The sequence below is a fragment of the Stegostoma tigrinum genome, chromosome 21 (genome assembly GCF_030684315.1).
Source record: "Stegostoma tigrinum isolate sSteTig4 chromosome 21, sSteTig4.hap1, whole genome shotgun sequence".
Taxonomy (NCBI): domain Eukaryota; kingdom Metazoa; phylum Chordata; class Chondrichthyes; order Orectolobiformes; family Stegostomatidae; genus Stegostoma; species Stegostoma tigrinum.
Window position 1 is genome coordinate 5,652,238 of NC_081374.1, and position 19,519 is coordinate 5,671,756.

Genomic DNA, 19,519 nt, shown 5'->3' on the forward strand with positions numbered 1-19,519 from the left:
CTGTGCCATTGCAATTCTGTGATTTTATGAAAATCTCTTCATAACAAAATCCCTCCATCAACCTGGTGCACTCCCTCCAATGTCAATATATCTTTGCTTCAATAAGGGGACTAAATTTGTTCACAGTGTTCCAGCTGTGATCTGGCTGGTGCCTTTTATTGTTTTAGCAAGGCTTCCTTATTTTTGTACTCCTTTCCATTTTGAAATAAAGGCAAACATTCCACTTACCTTCCCTGTTACCTGCTGAACTTGGATGCTAGTTTTTTTGTGACTTACGTACAAGAACACCCAGACCTTTACGGATGTAGCTTTCTGCCATCTTTCCTCCATTTAGATAGTATTCAGTTCCTCTAACCTTCATGCCAAAGTGTGTCACCTCTTGTATTATATTGCATCTGCCAGGTTTTGTTCACTTGTTGAATCTGTCTCTATCTTTCTGCAGGCTCCCTGCGTCATCCTCACCCCTTGCCCTCTCACCTGCTTTTGTGTCAACGGCAAACTCTAATCCTATTAGGTTCCTCATCTAAGTCAATGTTATGTCTATTGTAATTAATTATGGCCTGAGAACTGATCCCTGTGGCACTCTGCTATTTACAGGTTGCAATCCTGAAAATCCCAACTCTCTATTATCTATTTGTTAACCAATCCTCTGTTTATATGACCACCAACACTGTGGGCTATATCTCATGAGGTAGCCTATCAAATGGCACTTTATCAAATGTCTTCTGTGGGAGGGTTTAGCAAAGGGGCTCAATCCAGGCGGTTTGGTTAGCACCAAGGGCGAAAAAAACACCTTGGGGTGTGTCCTGTTCGGAGGTAGGATCTGTATCTAGTTGGCAGAGTCTATTTGCAGGGATGAAGCTAGCCTACATGGGGGCAGAGGAAACACAATGTGGAGCTGGAGGAACACGGTAGGCCAGGCAGCATCAGAGGAGCAGGAAAGCTGATGTTTCAGGTCGGGACCCTTCTTCAGAAACTTGTCCCTGGGAAGTTGGACCAGTACCTGTAGGCAGGCCTGTTTCCAGGGGACAGGGACTGTTTCTAGGAGATAATAAGGACTGCAAATGTTGGAAGCCAGACCCTATAGGTGTGAGGCTGGAAAGCACAGAAAGTCAGACAGCATCTGAGCAGTAAGAAAGTCAACGTTTTGGGTCAAAACTCTTTGTCAGGGCTGGGGAGTGGTAGGGGAGTCCAGAAATAGAGGGAGGGAGTTGGGGCTATGGGGAGGGTAGATGGGTTGGTGAAAGAAGGATTCACGTAGGGGGTTATTGTGAGTGGTCTGTGGGAAGTGTGGAGCAGATAGGTGAGTAGGACAACAAAGTGTGGGGGTGGATGAACACAACAGGCCAAGCAGCATCCTAGGAGCACAAAACCTGACGTTTCGGGCCTAGACCCTTCAAGATGGACAGATTAGGTCACGACAGGGGTTGGGCAGGGAGAGGGATGGACATGGGATAAGGCTGGGGTGGAGGGATTTTGAAGCTGGTGAAGTCAATGTTGAGGCCATTAGGCTGTGAGCCCCCAAAGCAAAATATCAGGTGGTGTTCCTCCAACTTACATTTGGCGTCACCCTTCAGTGGAGGAGGCCAAGGATGGACATGTTGCCAGAGGAGTGAGAGGGGGAATTAAATAGGATGGTAACCAAAAGGTCGGGTTGGTTAGTGCGTGCAGAGCGCAGATGCTTCGCAAACTCTGTGTTTGTTCTCCCCGATATAGAGGAGACTACATTGGGAGCAACAGGTGCAACAGATCAGGTTGGACGTAGTGCAGGTGAATCTCTGTGGGATCGGGACACTCCACCCCCAGCCTCATCCTATGTCCATCCCTCTCCCTCCCCACCTGACCTAACGTGTCCATCTTCCTACTTACCTATCCACTCCACCCTTCCCATGGACCAACCACAACTGCACCCTACCTGTATCCACCTATCACCATCCTGACAGCCCACACCCCCCATCCCCAGTCCTGGCAAAGGGTTTCAACCTGAAACATTCAATGACTTTCCTGCTGCTCTGATGCTGCCTGACACTGTGCTTTTCCAGCCTCACACCTATAGGCATTTTAGGGGCGGGACCTGTCACCAAGGGCGGGACCTATCTCCAGGGGCAGGGACCAGTCTCCAAGGGGCGGGACCGGTCTCCAAGGGGCGGGACCTATCGCCAGAGGCGTGACCTGTCTCCAACGGGCCGTCTCCAGGGCGGGGCACGTATCTAGGGGGCGTGGCCCGTGGCCGGCAGGGGCGGGGCTCTCACTCCCAGTTCCAGGCCCAAGCCGGGGCCCTGCCTGACGCTGACGGGGTGGGAAGGATGGCGCTCACTGGCCGTCGTACGGCCCATAGCATTGACCGGCGGCCTCGTACTGGGGATGTGCTGCTGGCTCCGGGCGAGCAAGTGGATTTCGCCGCTTTGCTCCTGACGCAGCCCGTTCTGGAGGGGCTGAGGGAGGCCGGGTTCGAGAGGCCTTCCCCCATCCAACTGAAGGCCATCCCGCTAGGGCGGTGTGGGCTCGGTGAGGGAGCCGGGGGCGGGGTTTGGGAGTGAGGGAGGGGCGGGGAGGGGGCTTGGGGGGGTGAGGGAGGGGCGGGGAGGGGGCTTGGGGGGGTGAGGGAGGGGCGTGGAGGTGCCTTGGGGGTGAGGGAGGGGCGTGGAGGTGCCTTGGGGGTGAGAGAGTGGGTTTGAGGGAGAGGGTGTGGGGTGGGGGTTTGGGGGTGAGGGGGGTGGGAGATGGGAGATGGGTTGTGAGGTATGGGGGTGGTGTGGGGGGAGTAGGGGTTGGTTTGGGTTTGAGGGATGGTTTGGGGGTGGGAGGTGGTGTGTGGGAGGTGCAGTGGGTAGAGGGAGGGGAGCAAGGGGGGGTGTGTGGGGGGGAATGGGTAGAGGGAGGGAGGGAAGGTGGGTGTATGAGTTGGCATGTAGGTAAGGGTCACAGTGATGGGAGGAGGGGGAGAGTGAGAAAATAGGGAGTGTAGGGTGAGGTGTGGGAGTTGGGGAGAAGGAGAGGGAGATTGAGGGATCGGGAGGGTTGGGAGCAGAGTAGGGGGAAGATTGAGGATGGGGAGCACAAATGGAATCAGTGAGGCATGGGAGGAGAGAGGGAGGGGGTTGGTGAATGAGGTGTTGGTAGAGAATGAGGGAGTTGGGATGGTAGAATGAGGGGATGTGTGGTGGGGATGAGTGAGAGGAGGAGAGAGGGTTGATGGGGGGGGGGGAGAGAGGAGTGATTATAACCAGTAAGGGGGTATGATGGGTTGGCATACAGGAGGGGGATGTGGCAGCGAGGGTTATAAAGGTGAGTATGGAGTTTAGATTGTGAAATTGTGTTTCAGAATGTAAGTGGTTTGAGGAAATTGGGGATGGGAAGAGGTGCGCTTTTTCCACTTGTTGAGTCTTTGAGTAAAAGGTGTTCCTTCAGTGAATTTAGGGGCATGAGCTGTTTGAACACTGATCGAAATCTGCAATGTGATAGGAATGTGGGATTGGAGGAGAGCTTCCCCTGTACCATTTGCCTTGTTGAGAAGTTGCTGGCTTTGGGAGGTTTTCTGAAGATGCAGAGGGTACTGCGTGTGTGGAATGAGCTGCTAGAGGAAATTTTGGAGGCTGGTACAATTACAAAACTTAGAGCCACACAACTCTAGTGCATGGAAAGACACCCTTTGGCCTAACTTGTCCATGCCGACCAGATATACTAAATTAATCTAGTCCCATTTGCCAGCATTTGGCCTATATCCCTCTAAACCCTTTGTACTCATGTACCAATTCAGATGCCTTTTAAATGTTGTAATTGTGCCAACCTCTACCACTTCCTCTGGCATTTTATTCCATACACACACCATCCTCTCTGTGAGAAAAAAGAGACGTAAGGGGCAAAGTTAAATCTATCCCTTCTCACCTTAAACCTATGCCCTCTAGTCTTGGACTCGCCTCCCCTGGGGAAAAGACCTTGACTAATCACCTATTCATGCCCCTCATGATTTTATAAACCTCGATAAGGTCACCCCCCTCCCCCAGCCTCTGACACTCCAGGGAAATAGCTCCAGCCTCTCTACAGCTCAAACCTACAACCCTGGCAACATTCTTGTAAAACTTGTCTGAACCCTTTCAAGCTTCTCCACATCTTTCCTATAGTAGGGCGACCAGAATTGAATTCTGTTTTCCAAAAGTGGCCTCACCAATGTTCTGTACAACTGCAACATGACCTCCCAACTCCTATACTCAATGCATTGACCAATAAGGCAAGCGTACCAAAGTTCTTCTCTACTTTCTTCACTACCCTATCCACCTACGACTCCACTTTCAAGGGACTGTGAACCTACACTCCAAGGTCTCTTTGTACAGTCATATTTCCGAAGACCTTACCATGACGTGCGTAAATCCTGCCTGATTGAATATCCTTTTGAATATACAGCACCTCTCGCTTATCTAAATTAAACTCCATCTGCCACTCCTCGGCTCATCAGATCCAGATCCTGTTGCACTCTGAGGTAACCTCCTTTGCCGTCCATCACACCTCCAATTTTGGTGTGATCTGTAAACTTACTAACCATACCTCCTATGTTCACATCCAAATCATGTATATAAATGATGGAAAACAGTGGACCCAGCACTGATCCTTGTGGCATACAGCTGATCACAGACCTCCGGTCTGAAAAGCAACTGTCCTCCACCACCCTCTGTCTCCTACCTTCGAACCATTTAAAAGGCAGGGTTTAGAGGAATATGGGCCAAATGCTGGGAAATGGGGCTAGATTAATCTGGTAGGTACGGACGAGTTGGACCAAAGGGTCTGTGTCCATGCTGTACATCTTTATGACTCTGTGGTAACCAATAGCTGCTGTGTAACTGAGGCAATTTTTGTCAGAGTTATCTGCGCCCCTAAGTTTGAACACCATAAAATATTCTGATGTGAGTTTGATAAATGAAATATTGACACAAGAATCTTTTCTCAACATAAGACAGCGATATAGTGTAACTTGATGTGATTGGTTTTATCCCCCCTGGTCACTGCTGGATTTCAATAAAACGTTTCTGTTCTCGTCAGTTGCTCCCCAAAAGAAATGCTACAAAATAAATTCATTTTCTGTCTTTCCGAATCTGTGTTGTTTTAAATGGGGTAATTAACAATGAAGTGCTGGTGATTACTGGGCTGTCGTCGCCGGTGGTGGTAGTGGGAGCAATTTAAAATAATCAAGGATATTGTACTATGTGCAGCTAATCAGTTTGATTACGATACTTAGGCACCAGAAGTCTGGACGTGCTTCATGACATCATTAAGTGCTGCAATGGGTCACATCTTAAGCTTGAAAATTCAGCATGTGATTTTTCTTTACAAAGCTATGTGTCTCTTTCAGATCTGATTGTGCAAGCTAAATCCGGTACAGGGAAAACATGTGTATTTGCTACAATTGCATTGGACTCCGTTATCCTAGAGAATCCAGCAACACAGGTTAGCATTTATGCAGAGGTTGTTCCGAACTTTGCATATTGCCCTTTTCTTGTGCTGTGTAAATTGTTGTTCCCTTTGGAATTTGGAATTCTTCTGCCTGTCCTGATGGGAGCGAGACAAAAAGCTTTGACAGCATGCCTCTTTTTCGGCAAGCAGTTACCAGCAAACAACCGCGGTGAACTATAGTTAACTTCTTTTTGTACACTCTCGCCATAGAAACTTGCCCAGTTGTGTGTAATCGGGAAAAACACTGAGCCCAGTGCAGTAGTGTTCCAAGCAATCTCTGACAGTTTCTGCTCGAGCTTTCAGAGTGTTGAAAACTGGGCAACAGATATTTCTCCGCATCTCCCAGTTTTAAAAGCTTGAATGCATGGGAAGCGGGATTGCATGTTTGGACACAGATTACCTAGGGCAATGTTTGCTCACATTATAAGTATTTCTGTGGAAGTAGGAGTTGAGATCTTGTATTTACATAGCACGTTTCGTGGTTGAAACACACTCTCAAATGTTTTACAATCAATGGTGCACTTTTGAACTGTAGCTACTACTAAAAACACTGGCAACTCTAGCCAGTTTGTGCCCCACATAATCTCACAAAGAAAGCATTTGGCATGCTTGCCTTCATCTGCCAGAGCATTGAGTTTAGGAGTTGGGACATCATGTTACGGCTGTACAAGACACTTGCTAGGCTGTATTTGCAGTATTGTATACAGTTCTGGTTGCCCTGCTATAGGAAAGATGTTATTAAACTGGAAAGGATGTAAAAAAAGATTGACAAGAATATTATTGAGATTGGAGGGTTTGAATTATAAGGGGAGGCTGGATAGTTGGGACTTTTTTCCCTGGAGAGGAAGAGACCGAGGGGTGACCTTAATAGAAGTTTATAAAATCATGAGGGGAATAGATAAGGTGAATAGCCAAAGTCTATTGCCCAGGATAGGGGAGCCCAAAACTAGAGGCATAGATCTAAGGTGAGAGGGGAAAAGTTTAAAAGGGACCTGAGCGGCAACTCTCTCCACACAGGGTGCTGCGTGTATGGAGCGAGCAGCTAAAGGATGTGGTAAAGTGGATACAATTACAACACTTAAAAGACATTTGGACAGATACATAGATAGAAAAGGTTTAGAGCGATCTAGGCCAAATGCAGGCAAATGGGACTAGTTCAGTTTAGGAAACTGGTTGACAGGGATGAGTTGGGCTGAAGGGTCTCTTTCTGTGCTGTATGACTGTACAGTTCTGTGACTCTATAATAGCTTGATGACTAGTTGATGAATAACTATTGGCCAGAATGGCCAGAAGAAAGCAGTTAATTTTTAGAAAAGTATTCTTTGTTCTCTGTCTCGGTAACACATCTTTCCATCCCATTTTTCTTCCATCCCCAGCAACAAATTGATTACTTTGCTGATGCTGTGGTGTTCTCTAATCACAATATACTTTCACTGTAATTTGGATTGATGGCCCATTCTTTCCTTGTTGCTTGCAGGTTCTCGTTCTGGCACCTACCAGGGAAATTGCAGTCCAAATCCACTCAGTTATTACAGCAATTGGCATTAAAATGGAGGGCCTGGAATGTCACGTCTTCATTGGAGGGACCCCACTGAACCTAGACAAAATGCGGCTGAAGAAATGCCATATCGCAGTAGGATCTCCAGGTGAGAGAATTCTAGAACAGAACACTAGCTGGAATGCTTTCCCAAGGCTTTTCACAGAGCTTTAGACTACGGTATTGACTTTGGGCCATGCAAGCAGACTAACAGCTTAGTCACAAATGTTTTCAAGGAGCTTTGTGTCAGAAGGGGTAAGATAGAGAATCGAAGTCTTGATCCTCAGAAGCTGGGCATGTAATTCCCCTCTGGTGCAGTGATGATTGGAGATGCTGAAGGGGGCAGAATGAGAGATCTGCACTTATCTGGGAGGGTTTTACAGCTATTGGAGATCGGAGATAGTGAGGGGTGAGACCACAGAGAGACTTGAAATATCATAATTTGGGAGGCAGGTGGCATCTTGAGTCACTTGTTATTTCTTGGAGGCTGAGAAGTTGTAAACTATGTTTGGAACAAATAATTTTGGAAACTTGCAATACTCTCCTGGGCGGTGTACTGGCAGGAATGGATGCAGAGACTTGCAGGTCATTTTCTGCTCTCTGTTGATAAAATACAAGCAAGTGAAACACTTTTTTTCCATGACCCTGAGTTGGGAGCGTCTTACAGCCAGTGAAGGACTTTTGAAATATAGTCATTGTTGCACCGTGTGAACTGCTGTTGTTTATATACTGTCAGAGTTCTGTAGAGAGCAATGTGACTGAAGGATAAGTATTGGCCAGGGTGGTAGAGAACTGCTTTGCAGCTGTTTGGAATAGCACTGTGAGGTGCTCGTCTGTGAGGGGCAATTGGACATTTGTTTATCATGTCCAATGAAAGATGGAATCTCCAAAGTGCAACACTGCCGTGGCGCTGCCGTCAAATGGTGGCCTGAGTTATGGACCCAACTCTAAAATGGTACTGAACTCTGAATGTTCTAACGATACTGTGATAACTGAGAGTTACTTGTAGGTCCTCAGTCATTTTAAAATTTACCCTTTCATGGGGTGTAGGCCTTACTGGCAAGGGCATCATTTGTTGCCCGCCCCTAATTGCCCTTGAAGCTGAGTAGCTGGTTAGACCACTTTAGAGGCAGACTGGGGAAGGATGGTGGATTTCCATCCATAAGGGGCATTGGCGAACTAGATGAGTTTTTAAGATAAATGACCGCGTTTGCATAGTTACCATTAGACTAGCATTTTAGTCCTTTTTTTATTGAATTAAAATGTCCTGCTTTGCTGTAATGGAATTTGAACCCATGTCCCGAGAACATTGATCTTGGGTCTGGATTCTTTGGCTAGCGAATCTGCAGTAATCGGGGCAAGTTGACGTGCTGTAGAGTTTGTGAGAGTAGGAACAGACAGCTTTAAGCTCTCTTCCGTTCTGCCATTGTGTGTTTGTGATGCAGCTCCATGTTCCTGAGGTTTTCTTAGCTCATTAAAAACCTCAGCAACCTTGCTTAACTGATGCGAAGGGTGAGCATCTGCTTTATGTGGATGTATTTTTTTTGAGGACCATATTGCCTCGTCATGCATGTCACATGTATTTACTGACGCAAATGACTTCCCTCAATGCAGGTCGCATTAAACAGCTGATCGAGATTGGCTTTCTCCCAACGGCCAGCATCCGCTTGTTCATATTGGATGAGGCAGATAAGTTGCTTGAAGAGGGTAGCTTCCAGGAGCAGATCAAGTAAGTGAGCAATTCCAAATTGTGACATTTCAAAATATTTCTCTTAATGCTGTACTTGCTATTGAAGGGCCAAAGAAGTTTATTTGATACAACTAATTTAAAATATCACTATTTACCATTCGTGAAGTCACCTAGCATTGACTCAGCAACCACAATAAGTGTTTTGTTACTGTGGCCCATTCGCTTGTTGAAATGGAGCAGTGCCTTGATAATAAAAAGGCCCCTTTGAGCTCTGAATTTTTTTTTATTTGGATGAAAAGGAATTTCCATGAATGCAGACTCTGCGGGGAGGGGACACAGCATTTTAAGCAAAGTTTGTTCCCCTTTTACAGGGAACCGAAAGGCACTTTATCGGAATTCCGAATATAAATGGAAAATGTTGGAGGCACCTGGCAGGTTAGGCCTGTGGAAAAGAAAGCACAAAACAGGGGTGAATGTTTCACTTTTGCCAGTTCAGTGACCTGAAATTGTTTCTCCTCTTCGCCCATATCCTGCAAAACTCCCTCTAACGTGCCCACAAACATACACACTCGCCTTCCACTGCTTTATCTGTTCTCTGATGTCTCACCCAGAGACCAGTGATTTTTGGGGTCTGGTTGGGCTTGGCTTGAAATCCATCTGTCTGGATGTACCGAGGTGACAGATATACAGGAATAAGCCATTCAATCCACCAAGGCTCCTTCAACACCTTCCAAGCATGAGGTTTCTGCGATCCAAATGACAAGGGAAGCATACACGGGAGCACCAAAACTTGTAAGTCCCCTCCCAAGGTGCACACCATCCTGACTTTTGACTAGGTTAACATCCTGGAACACTCTTGCACATAGCATTATGGGTGCGCCCACAACCCAAGGACTGTAGTGGCTCACCACCACTTCCTCAGGGCATTTAGATATGGGCAATAAATGCTGACCTAACCAGTAATGCCCACATGTAAAAAAGAGAGCTTGTGCCTGATCTACTCTTTGACTGCCATGTCCTTTGCTATCCTTGCCCAGCAAAACATTATCCAGCATCCACCCTGAAGATTTCTACTGTCTCACTCTTGGCTACTTTTCTGGGGAAACAGTTTTAAACTTATCCAACCCATTGCATGGGCAGAATTAAAAAAAAAAATCCTGATTTCAACCCTGGTTATATCAGAGTTCAAATTACATGATGACTTTTCCTGGTTTTTTGCTTCCAGTTCTAGTGAGAGTATGTATGCCCTGTGGTCACCCCCTGTTGAATGCACTCCTCTGTCATCAGTGGTCACGGGAACACAAGCCTGAGTTTGTGCAACCCGTCCTCATAGTTTTTCTCTGGCACGGTGGCTGAGTGGTTAGCACTGCTGCCTCACAGTGCTAGGTACCCAGGTTCGATTCCTGCCTCTGGTGACTGTCTGTCTGGAGTTGGCATGTTCCCCCTGTGTCTGTGTGGGTTTCTTCTAGGTGCTCCGGTTTCCTCCCACAGTACAAAGATGTGCAGATTAGGTGGATTGGCCATACTGAATTCCCCACAGTGTTCAGGGATGGGTAGGTTGCAAGGGGATGGGTATGGTGGGATGCTCCAAGGTTCAGTGTGGTCTTGTTGGGCTGAAGGGCCTGTTTCCACACTGTAGGGAATCTAAGAAATTCTAAGAAAGTTGATGTAATTGATGTTGCCCCTTCTTCTGAGGCACTGCAACTCCACCTGAAGGCACTGAATTGCATTACAGCCTTGGATTTTCTTTTTAGTAATTGCCTTATGAGACTGTTGTTTTGCCTCGATAAATTTTATATACGCTGCATTTCTCAAATGAGGATGTATCCACTGTAAATGTTGTTGAGTAGGATGTGACAGCATTAGGTGGCTATGACCTGGAATGCACTGCATGAAATAAATTGATTTTCAAAAGAAAATCAGACATATTCTTGAAGTGGGGAAGATTTACAGGGCTACGGAAAGAACAGGAGAGTGGGACTAATTGGATAGCTGCTTCAAAGGGGGCACACAGACATGATTTGCTGAATAGCTTTCTGTGCAGGGAAATTCTGTTAGAATTTGACAGCTGTATTTTTATTTGATGAAGTACTGAATATATTTTGTGGGCATCATGTGTCAACCAATCAGGATGCTTAAGTCCCCAAACCACAGAAGTAAAAATTACATTTGTAAGGACTGCACTTGAAAAGTGGAATACTGCGGATGCTGAAGTAAAGCAGGAAAATACTATAAATGTTCCCCCAGATCTGGCAGCATAAGTATGAAGAGAGAAATTGAGTTAACATTTCATGCCTGTGACCTCTTATCATAGCTGGGGGGAAAAGTCAGAGATCCAAAAGAGAGGTTTTGAGCCTTGGGGCTAGGTGGGATATGATCAGTGGAAGGCAGCTTTGACAGGAGAAGAGATTGAATGATAGAACTGTTACTACTGCAGGGCCAAAGAGACTGTCTTAAAGCTGAATACGTCTCTCATTTTACCTGTTCTGATAAACTTATTTTATTTTGTTTCATGGATGTGAGCATTTCTGGCTAAGACAACATTTATTATCCCTGAGGTGGTGGTGATGGACTGCCTTCTTGAATCACTGTAGTCCATTGGGTACAGGGGCATGCAGCGCTGCTAGGGAGGGAGTGTCAGGATTTTGACCCAGCGACACTGAAGGAACAATGATATTTCCAGGTCAGGATAGTGAGTTGTTTGGAGGGGAACTTGCAGATGGTAGTGCACCTATACATCGGCTGTCCTTGTTCCCTAAGGTGGTAGAGGCTGCTTGTTTGGAAAGTGCTGTCCAAGGAAGCTTGATGAGTTACTGCAATTCATCTTGTTCACACTGCTGCCACTGTGCACTGGTATTGGATGTGGTGCCAGTTCAGTTTGAAGTGAATGGTAGCCCACAGGATGTTGGTAATGGGGGAGTAAGAGTGATGGCAATGCCATTGAATGGTGAGGGACAATGATTAGATTCCCTCTTGTTGGAGATGGTTCTTGCCTTTCACTTATGCAAATGTTACTTGCCACTTACCATTCTAAGCCTGGATATTTGCCTGGTATCCCTGCATTTCCGAACAGATTGTTTTGGTATTTGAGGAGACATTATTGGTGCTGAGCATTGTGTTGCCATCAATAAGTGTTCCTGCTTCAGATCTTATGATTGAAGAAGGCCATAAATTGAACCAGTGACAGTGATGGTGACAAGGAAACTATCACAAAGAAATTGCCTCTTGTGTAGTGGTAGTGTCCCCACCTCTCAGCTAGGAGCTGGGGTTCAAGTCCCACTTACTCTAGAGATGTGTCATAACATCTATGAACAGGTTGATGAGAAAATATTTGACCTGAGGAATTCCAGCAGAAATCTCCTGGGACTTGAGATGATTGATTTCCAACAACAGCCATCTTCATTTCCGCTAGGTGTGATTTCAACCAGCTTTGTACCTCTCCCCATACAGATACTGCCTTACTTGATGTATTTTTCCAGCATTTTCGGTTATGCTTACACTCCTTGGTTGTTTGACCGAGCCTAACACTCCCCAGCTAGGAGCAGACCAGAAGAAAGCCTCACCTTTGTTAAAAATTGAGGCTTGGGGGCTTGCCAATTGCTTTTGTGAAAACTGCTATGTGGGGGCAATTTAAAACCCTGCTCTCTTCCCATGAGGAACTGTATAAGCTGGGGCCATTGCTTTTTTGTTGGATTATTTGGAGTTGAGTGATCTGAATCCCAGCTCCTTCATTATGGGTCTTATCTCTACATCTGGCTGTCAGCCAGTCAACCAGCATCTCCAAGGATCACTCCCAGCTGCTTGACTATCAAACTGATTCATGGAACTTGCAGTTGTCATCAGTTGTGTCATCTTAAAGTTAAACAAACATCTTCCTTTCTCTTCCTTTTTATACACAGACACATGTTTGCACTGGATAGTCACAGCTTGGTTAGACATCTATTAAGTGAATGTTTGAACAAAGCTGTGTAACTTTCAGCAGCAGAGTTCCTTGACAGTAAGACACTACATGTCCAGGTTATATGTACTTTAGGCTTCTTAAAGTGTGTGGTCTTTGCAGACGCTCAGATTCCTGAAAGGTTAAAGCCAGATTAAGTAGATTCTGCCTGAGCTGTCACTCAAGCTATTCGTCTGTGTGTGAATATTTTGTTAATTGTCAGCTATGTGAGTATGTCCCTTCATGATGATTTATAAAGGTCTGTGAGACTAGGTTCGCCTTGGGAGATTTCTGATTTGAACTCTTCCATAGCCATTGTCTGCTGCAGATTTTCTGATCTCTACTGTTCTGTCTAAATGGAAACTAAGGGAATTCCATGCATGGATTGCAGGGGGAGAGAAAGGAGGTGAGAGGGGTGTCTGTCATATGTGGTACACATGTGCTGTTTGAGGCCTGATTGTAGGAAACTACTGCCAGAAAAAACAGCTGAGTATCTGCTGAGGGAAAGGGACAAATTGTTTGCCAGAAATACCTGAAGATTCCAGTATGGGTAGGAGAACCAAGAGGTCATTTAATCCAGCAAAACCAGACACTCTTGCACCCTAACTCCAACCCATTCCTGCCTGCTGTTAAATTACAGAACATCCACCAACTACAGAATCTAGAATGTGAAGTAAAGTTTGATTCATTTCATCGTGAGCACTTCTGCTTGAAATAGATATTGGTACATGACTACATATTATTGTTGCACTTACTTTCTAAACTTGACTTCTCATTCAAGTTAGTTTTTATACAATAAATTTGATTTCCACATGTCCAAACAGATCTTCTTTCTATCCTACTGTCGTTCAAATTTTTTTAATCAGCCTGTATGAGTATACATCACATTTCCAACACAGGAGTCTTGATTTCAGACCTCCTAGCCCAGAAGTAGGGACACTGTCACTGTGCCACATGAGCTCCTCCCCAGCAGCTTTACTTATGTTAGTAATCTCTTTTATTAATATAAAAAGACACTTTTTCAATTCATTTCCAGGATATGGATATTGCTGATTCGGCCAGCATTTATTACCCATCCCAAATTGCTCAGAGGGCAGTTAAGAGTTGACCGCATTGCTGTGGGTCTAGTGTCACATGTAGGCCAGATGAGATTATAGCGACAGTTTCTTTCCCGAAAGGACATTAGTGAAACAGATGGGTTTTCCCCCCAATAATTGACACTAGTTTCAAGATCATCATTAGACTCTTAATTCCAGATTTTTTTATTACTGAATTCAAATTCCACCATCTACCATGGCAGGATTTGAACCCAGGTCCCCAGAACATTGTTTGGGTTTCTGGATTAACAGTCTAGTGATAATATCACTAGGCCGTTGCCTCCCCTCAAGCAGATGATTATGGTTTGTTGATTGATTTATATGACTAGTTAATGATGGAATGGGTGTTCTTGTGACTCAGTGGTAATTTTTCTTCTGATGAGCCAGGATGTCCGGGCTCAAACAACACCTGTTCCATAGATGTGAATTAGAAAATGTAATGCAGTAGGAACAGGTAGAACTAGTGCGGAAGGAGCTGTAAGACTGAGGAGTTAATAAACTCTACCTACAAAGAAAGGTGTTGTAGTTTCTGTCTTACTGACTGACATGGATCCACATTGACAGCACTTTTGGGGAGCAGTTTGATAGCCTAAAGATTTTTCTTTTCTGTCTCTTCATAGCTGGATTTATTCTTCACTGCCATCAAATAAGCAGATGGTGGCCTTATCGGCAACATACCCGGAGTCATTGGCCCATCATTTAACGAGGTATATGAGGGATCCCAACTTTGTCCGGCTGAACCCGACTGATCCATCACTCATTGGTAAGCCCACCTTGATGTTTACTGTTTAATGCTTTGAAAAGTAGAAAGTCGAGTTGATACATGGGGAAATAATTTAGCACAGGTGAGGGATTTCTGAACCGAATCAGTTTACTGGGTGAAACAGTGTGCCACATTGAACCTCTGTCACTTTGCTTTGAATCCAGCAGCCTCTGACAATGTATGAAATTTTTTGGTTTTACTCTGTCCATTTTTAAAAGTGGCATTTTGAATAATCTGAAACCAGGTTTCTGAAGTGCAAGTTTGTGCAGCATTGTTTCAGCGAGAAAGAAAGCGCTAGACTGATGATTAAACTTCTCTCTTAAGATGTGTTGTTGGGCTGGTGTGGAAGGAATTAATTGTCCCCTGGGTCATTGGACCGGAAATGTTAACTCTGATTTCTCTCCACAGATGCTTCCAGACCTGAGTTTTTCCAGCAATTTCTGCAGTTCTTTCAGTTTTTACTATAATCTGTAGAGTCTGCTCCATCATTCAAATACATTGAAAACTTTTGCATTTGCTCCATTAATGCAGCTTGGTTTCATCAATCGCGTAATATAGATCAGCCCCATAATTACGGAATGTTTCTATACCCAAACGTTTCTGTTGTTTGTGTCTAATGTCTGCACTTATTAATTTTGGCTGAGAGGACAGATTGGTTGCAAATAGACCAACACAGACTAAAATGACTGTAACAATTCTGAAGTAGAGTCACCAGACCTGAAACGTGAACTCTGCCTTCTCTCCAGAGATGCCGCCAGACCCTCTGAGCCTTTCCAGCAATTTCTGCTCTCATTACTGTAACATGAGTGCTTAAAGTGGGCAACCAGGGTGTTTATTTCCCACGTCTGAATTCACTGGTTCTTGTTTGCTTCACTATGTCACTGAGCTAGTGATGGGTGAGCCTCTTTCAAATTGTAGTTTGATTTTGTAGCACCTTACTGCAGTGCTGAAATACCTGAGTGCATCAAAGAATTACTTTTGGAGTGTGATGAATGTTATTACTTTGGCAGAGGGCTTGTCTATTCCATCTGCGTTTCTTTTTGTTTCTTTTCACTTGCCTGTTGTGAAGAGTTCAGGCATGGCGGTAGTGGCAAGATGAGCCCAGGGTGGACTCATGGCTGCGGTGGTGGAGGTCAGTGCCTGCATCCAGCACCAACTCGTGGGGGCTGCAGCAGAGGCGAGACTGCTCCCAGTATGAGACCTGGCAGCATCGGTGAGGTTGGCCTGGAGTAGACTCTTGGTGGTGTTGGTGGGCCTGAGTTTGAGCCGGTGCAAGACCCGGCGCCACTGGTGAGGCCCAGCGACGGCTCATGGTGGCAACAACGATGGAAGGGAGATGGTCCCGAAGAATGGTGACTCTTGTTCTGATGGCACGGCGAAGGGACTAGTGGCTGGCTGTTCCAGGCCCGTGGCTGACCACTTAACAAGAGGCACTCTAAAAGGTCAACTGCCTTTATGCTCTGTTTTTAGATGAATAGCGACACTATGCAGCACTTTTCACTGAATTTTGTAACAAAATGCATGTGACAATAAATAAATCAAATCAAATGCAAAAGCTTTTCTATCCTGATGACTTTTCACACAACCTGCAGTAAGATCAGTTGTCACCACGGTCTTGTTCCTGTTGCTGTTAATTATTGAGACTGGGGACACGGGGAGAACTTGCTGTTGTGCTCTGTATGGGATGGCTTGCAGTAACTGCAGCAAGTTAAGCAAGGCTGACCTTTTAAGCGTCAGCTTAGTTAGAGATAGCAGAAAATGAAGTATTCTATTTGCAGAGAGAAAGTAGTCTACCAGTGCCTGACGCAGATACATTGCTGAAGGTGGCCTGCATTTCCCTGTTAATATCAGTAGTGGCTGTTTTGATATTTAATATTCTTGTATTGGTCCTGAAGAGTGTAAGATGAAAAGTTACATAAACATATGTCTCTTTGTCAGTTTTCGTTAATGTGTCAGCCAAGGCTAGGAGTGGAGAGTCTACAAGTTGAGAAAATCTGATGGAGAAGGGAATAATTCATTTTTATTCTTTTCACTTTGGTTCAAGGGTTTGGTGAAATGAGTAGCAGACAAACTTCATTTGTTGCAGGTCGGAGGTGATGCACTTTGCACTCTTGTGACAAAGTTTTCGTTAATGTGTGATCCTTCAGCCTTGATCTGTCTATCAGTGGAGCCAGTGGCAGCTCCATGTGTTGAACTTTTTGAATTGATTCCAGTGTGGGTCATTGTGATCCAAGTCGGATCTTCGCCCATCAAACTGCTGGGTGCAGTGAGCAGGCAAAGGCTGAGAAGAGCTGTACACGAAGAAGGGGTCAGATGAGCTTTTGAGAAGAATTCACAACCCAAGCATAAGATGCTGATCAATTTTCTTAGTATTTCTTCAATTTCCTGTTTGAGAGAAATAATGATGTGACTGGGTAAAACTTTTCTGCATCTCTTGAAATTAATGTTTGATTATTTCCATTGAATTAAGGGAGCAGACAAAAATTCTTTCTGTTGCTTCATATGAAATAAGGCCTTGCTGACAGTGAAGCACTCCGTCAATCCTGCTTTGGAGTGACAGCCTTTTTTTTAATATTCACGGTTCTGGAGAGAACTTTGAAACCAAATGTTCAGACTCAAACGAGAATTTGCTCATTGAATCATGGCCAACACTTGTTGAAAATTGTGTCTGTAATAAAGTTGCTGTGCAATGTCCAAAAGAGCACCCAACAAGGGGCTGTGTTTCCTAGCCGACCCTTAGGTGGGAACTGTGAGGGATGAGGGAGCCCTCTGTGAGTTGGGGAGAGTGGTGAGAGTTCCTGTAAAGTGAGACTCGGAGCCGGCACACAGCTGCTGTAACTCAGTCAGTTCTTCACGGTGTCCATTACTGTGTTGGAGTTTGAGAGCCCCACTTTGGGAAGCCCTGACTTGAGGGTCTATGATACTGCCCATCCAAGTTTGGGCTGGAGAGAGCATTTTGACAAACAGGTCATTAAACCTGCTTTCAGAGGAGGTGAAGCAGAGCAGTTTGAACAAACTTTTTGAGCATGCATGATTAAAATCTGTTCTCAATAGAACATTTTTGTTCATTCAAAGCCAGCATTCTAAATCTTCTATCGGTATATGATAAACCTGGCTGCACAAAAACTGGGCATTTTTCTCTCTGAGCACCACTCAACATTTACCATGTTTACATCAGTTACCCCTGTTGGTTTAATAACTCTGTTTCATACTGCTTTATTGCTCCTGGTTATCACCACTGACCTCAGATTTTACAGGTTACTTTGCATTTAATTAGCAACCAGGAATCTCTGCGGCATTAGCTAGAGATCAGAAAAAGGCATTCAAAATCCAGAAACGTAGCTGAGTATCAGACTTGATCACAATTCGGTAGAATTTTCGTGAGTGCTTGGCTGCTGCAGATTGTTTTACAATAATAGTCACATAAATATGTAAAAGTGTGTCTCTCTCTTTAAAGACTGTAGCTTTAATTCGCTGGGCAACGGGGAATCTGGGAAAATCCGAAATGTGGTACTGTTTCGATTCCAAGGATACTGGATTTCAGATGTAACACACTGATGTTCTGAGACCATGGATGATTTAACAAAAAAAACTAATGTATTCTAATCCAGATGATTACTACCCAACAGGGCTGAAGCAGTTCTACAAGGTTGTAAATTCCTACCCACTTCCACACAAGATCTTTGAAGAGAAAATGCAGCATTTACTGGAGTTGTTCAGTAAGATTCCCTTTAACCAAGCTCTGGTCTTCTCTAACCTTCACAGCAGGTACAGTGGATGCAGTCAATACTCCCTTGAGCATTACATTGTCATAGAATCATGGATTCATAGAATAGGACAAAGCCATTCAGCTCACTGTGCCTGATCTAGCTCTTTGAAGTAGTTGTGATCAGAGATAATGGGAACTGCAGATGCTGGAGAATCTGAGAGAACAAAATGTGGAGCTGGATGAACACAGCAGGCCAAGCAGCATCTTAGGAGCACAAAAGCTGACATTTTGGGCCCAGAACCTTCTTCAGAAAAAAATTTGCTGATGAACGGTCTAGGTCTGAAACATCAGCTTTTGTGCTCCTAAGATGCTGCTTGGCCTGCTGTGTTTATCCAGCCCCACACTTTGTTATCTTTTGAAGTAGTTACCCATTTGCTCCCATTCCCTTGCTTTTCTGCCAGAGCTTTGTGAAATTTTCCCTTTTGAGTATCGATTTGATTTTTTTCTTTGAAGTTATTGGACTTGTTGTTATTTGAAATTATTACCTACTTTTGCTGCAATTTGAGACAGAACATGCCAAATCAGAACCCACTGCATAAATATTTTGACTTCCTCCTCCTCCCTGTTTTCCCCCTGCATTCTTGTTATAATTTACTTGAAATCTGTATCCTTGGGTTGCTGAGTCCTCTGACAGTGGAAATCTTGATTTGTTCCATCAAACCCTTCATGATTTTTAGCACTATTAAATCTCCCCTTGAGCTTTGGCAAACAGCCTCAGCTTCTCTAGTCTCTCCATATTGACTCACTCTGCTTTCCAGTACATCTAATCCTTGATATCTCTGGTCCCGATTAAAGCAGTGAGCAGGATAGAAATTTGTTTTGTTGCTGAAACAATTTTATATGGTGTGCCCTTCTCAAAGTTGTACACGTGGGACACTGAAAATGAGTCTCCACCATAGCTGAGTGATAATGGGAACTGCAGATGCTGGAGAATCCAAGATAACAAAGTGTGAAGCTGGATGAACACAGCAGGCCAAGCAGCATCTCAGGAGCACAAAAGCCTATGTTTTGGGCCTAGACCCTTCTTCAGAGAGGGGGATGGGGAGAGGGTTCTGGAATAGAGAGGGGGAGGTGGACCAAAGATGGAGAGAAAAGAAGATAGGTAGAGAGGAGAGTATAGGTAGGGAGGGGATCGGTCTGTCCAGGGAAGATGGACAGGTCAAGGAGGCGGGATGAGGTAGTAGGTAGGAAATGGAGGTGCGGCCTGAGGTGGGAGGAAGGGATGGGTGAGAGGAAGAACAGGTTAGGGAAGCGGAGACAGGCTGGACTGGTTTTCGG

At 45.0% G+C, this 19,519-nt stretch overlaps 1 protein-coding gene across 1 annotated transcript in view; it reads left to right on the top strand.

Annotated features, from left to right (window-relative positions):
• Positions 1-2,228: 2,228 nt before the first annotated feature.
• The window catches only part of ddx20 (DEAD (Asp-Glu-Ala-Asp) box polypeptide 20), a 29,585-nt gene continuing 12,294 nt past the window's right edge, over positions 2,229-19,519 (top strand). Inside the window, exons 1-6 of the mRNA XM_048553421.1 lie at positions 2,229-2,508; positions 5,348-5,442; positions 6,926-7,094; positions 8,600-8,714; positions 14,330-14,472; positions 18,102-18,240. Of these exons, the coding sequence (XP_048409378.1) occupies positions 2,307-2,508; positions 5,348-5,442; positions 6,926-7,094; positions 8,600-8,714; positions 14,330-14,472; positions 18,102-18,240 (863 nt within the window). The 5' untranslated portion in view covers positions 2,229-2,306. The remainder of the gene's footprint in view (positions 2,509-5,347; positions 5,443-6,925; positions 7,095-8,599; positions 8,715-14,329; positions 14,473-18,101; positions 18,241-19,519) is intronic.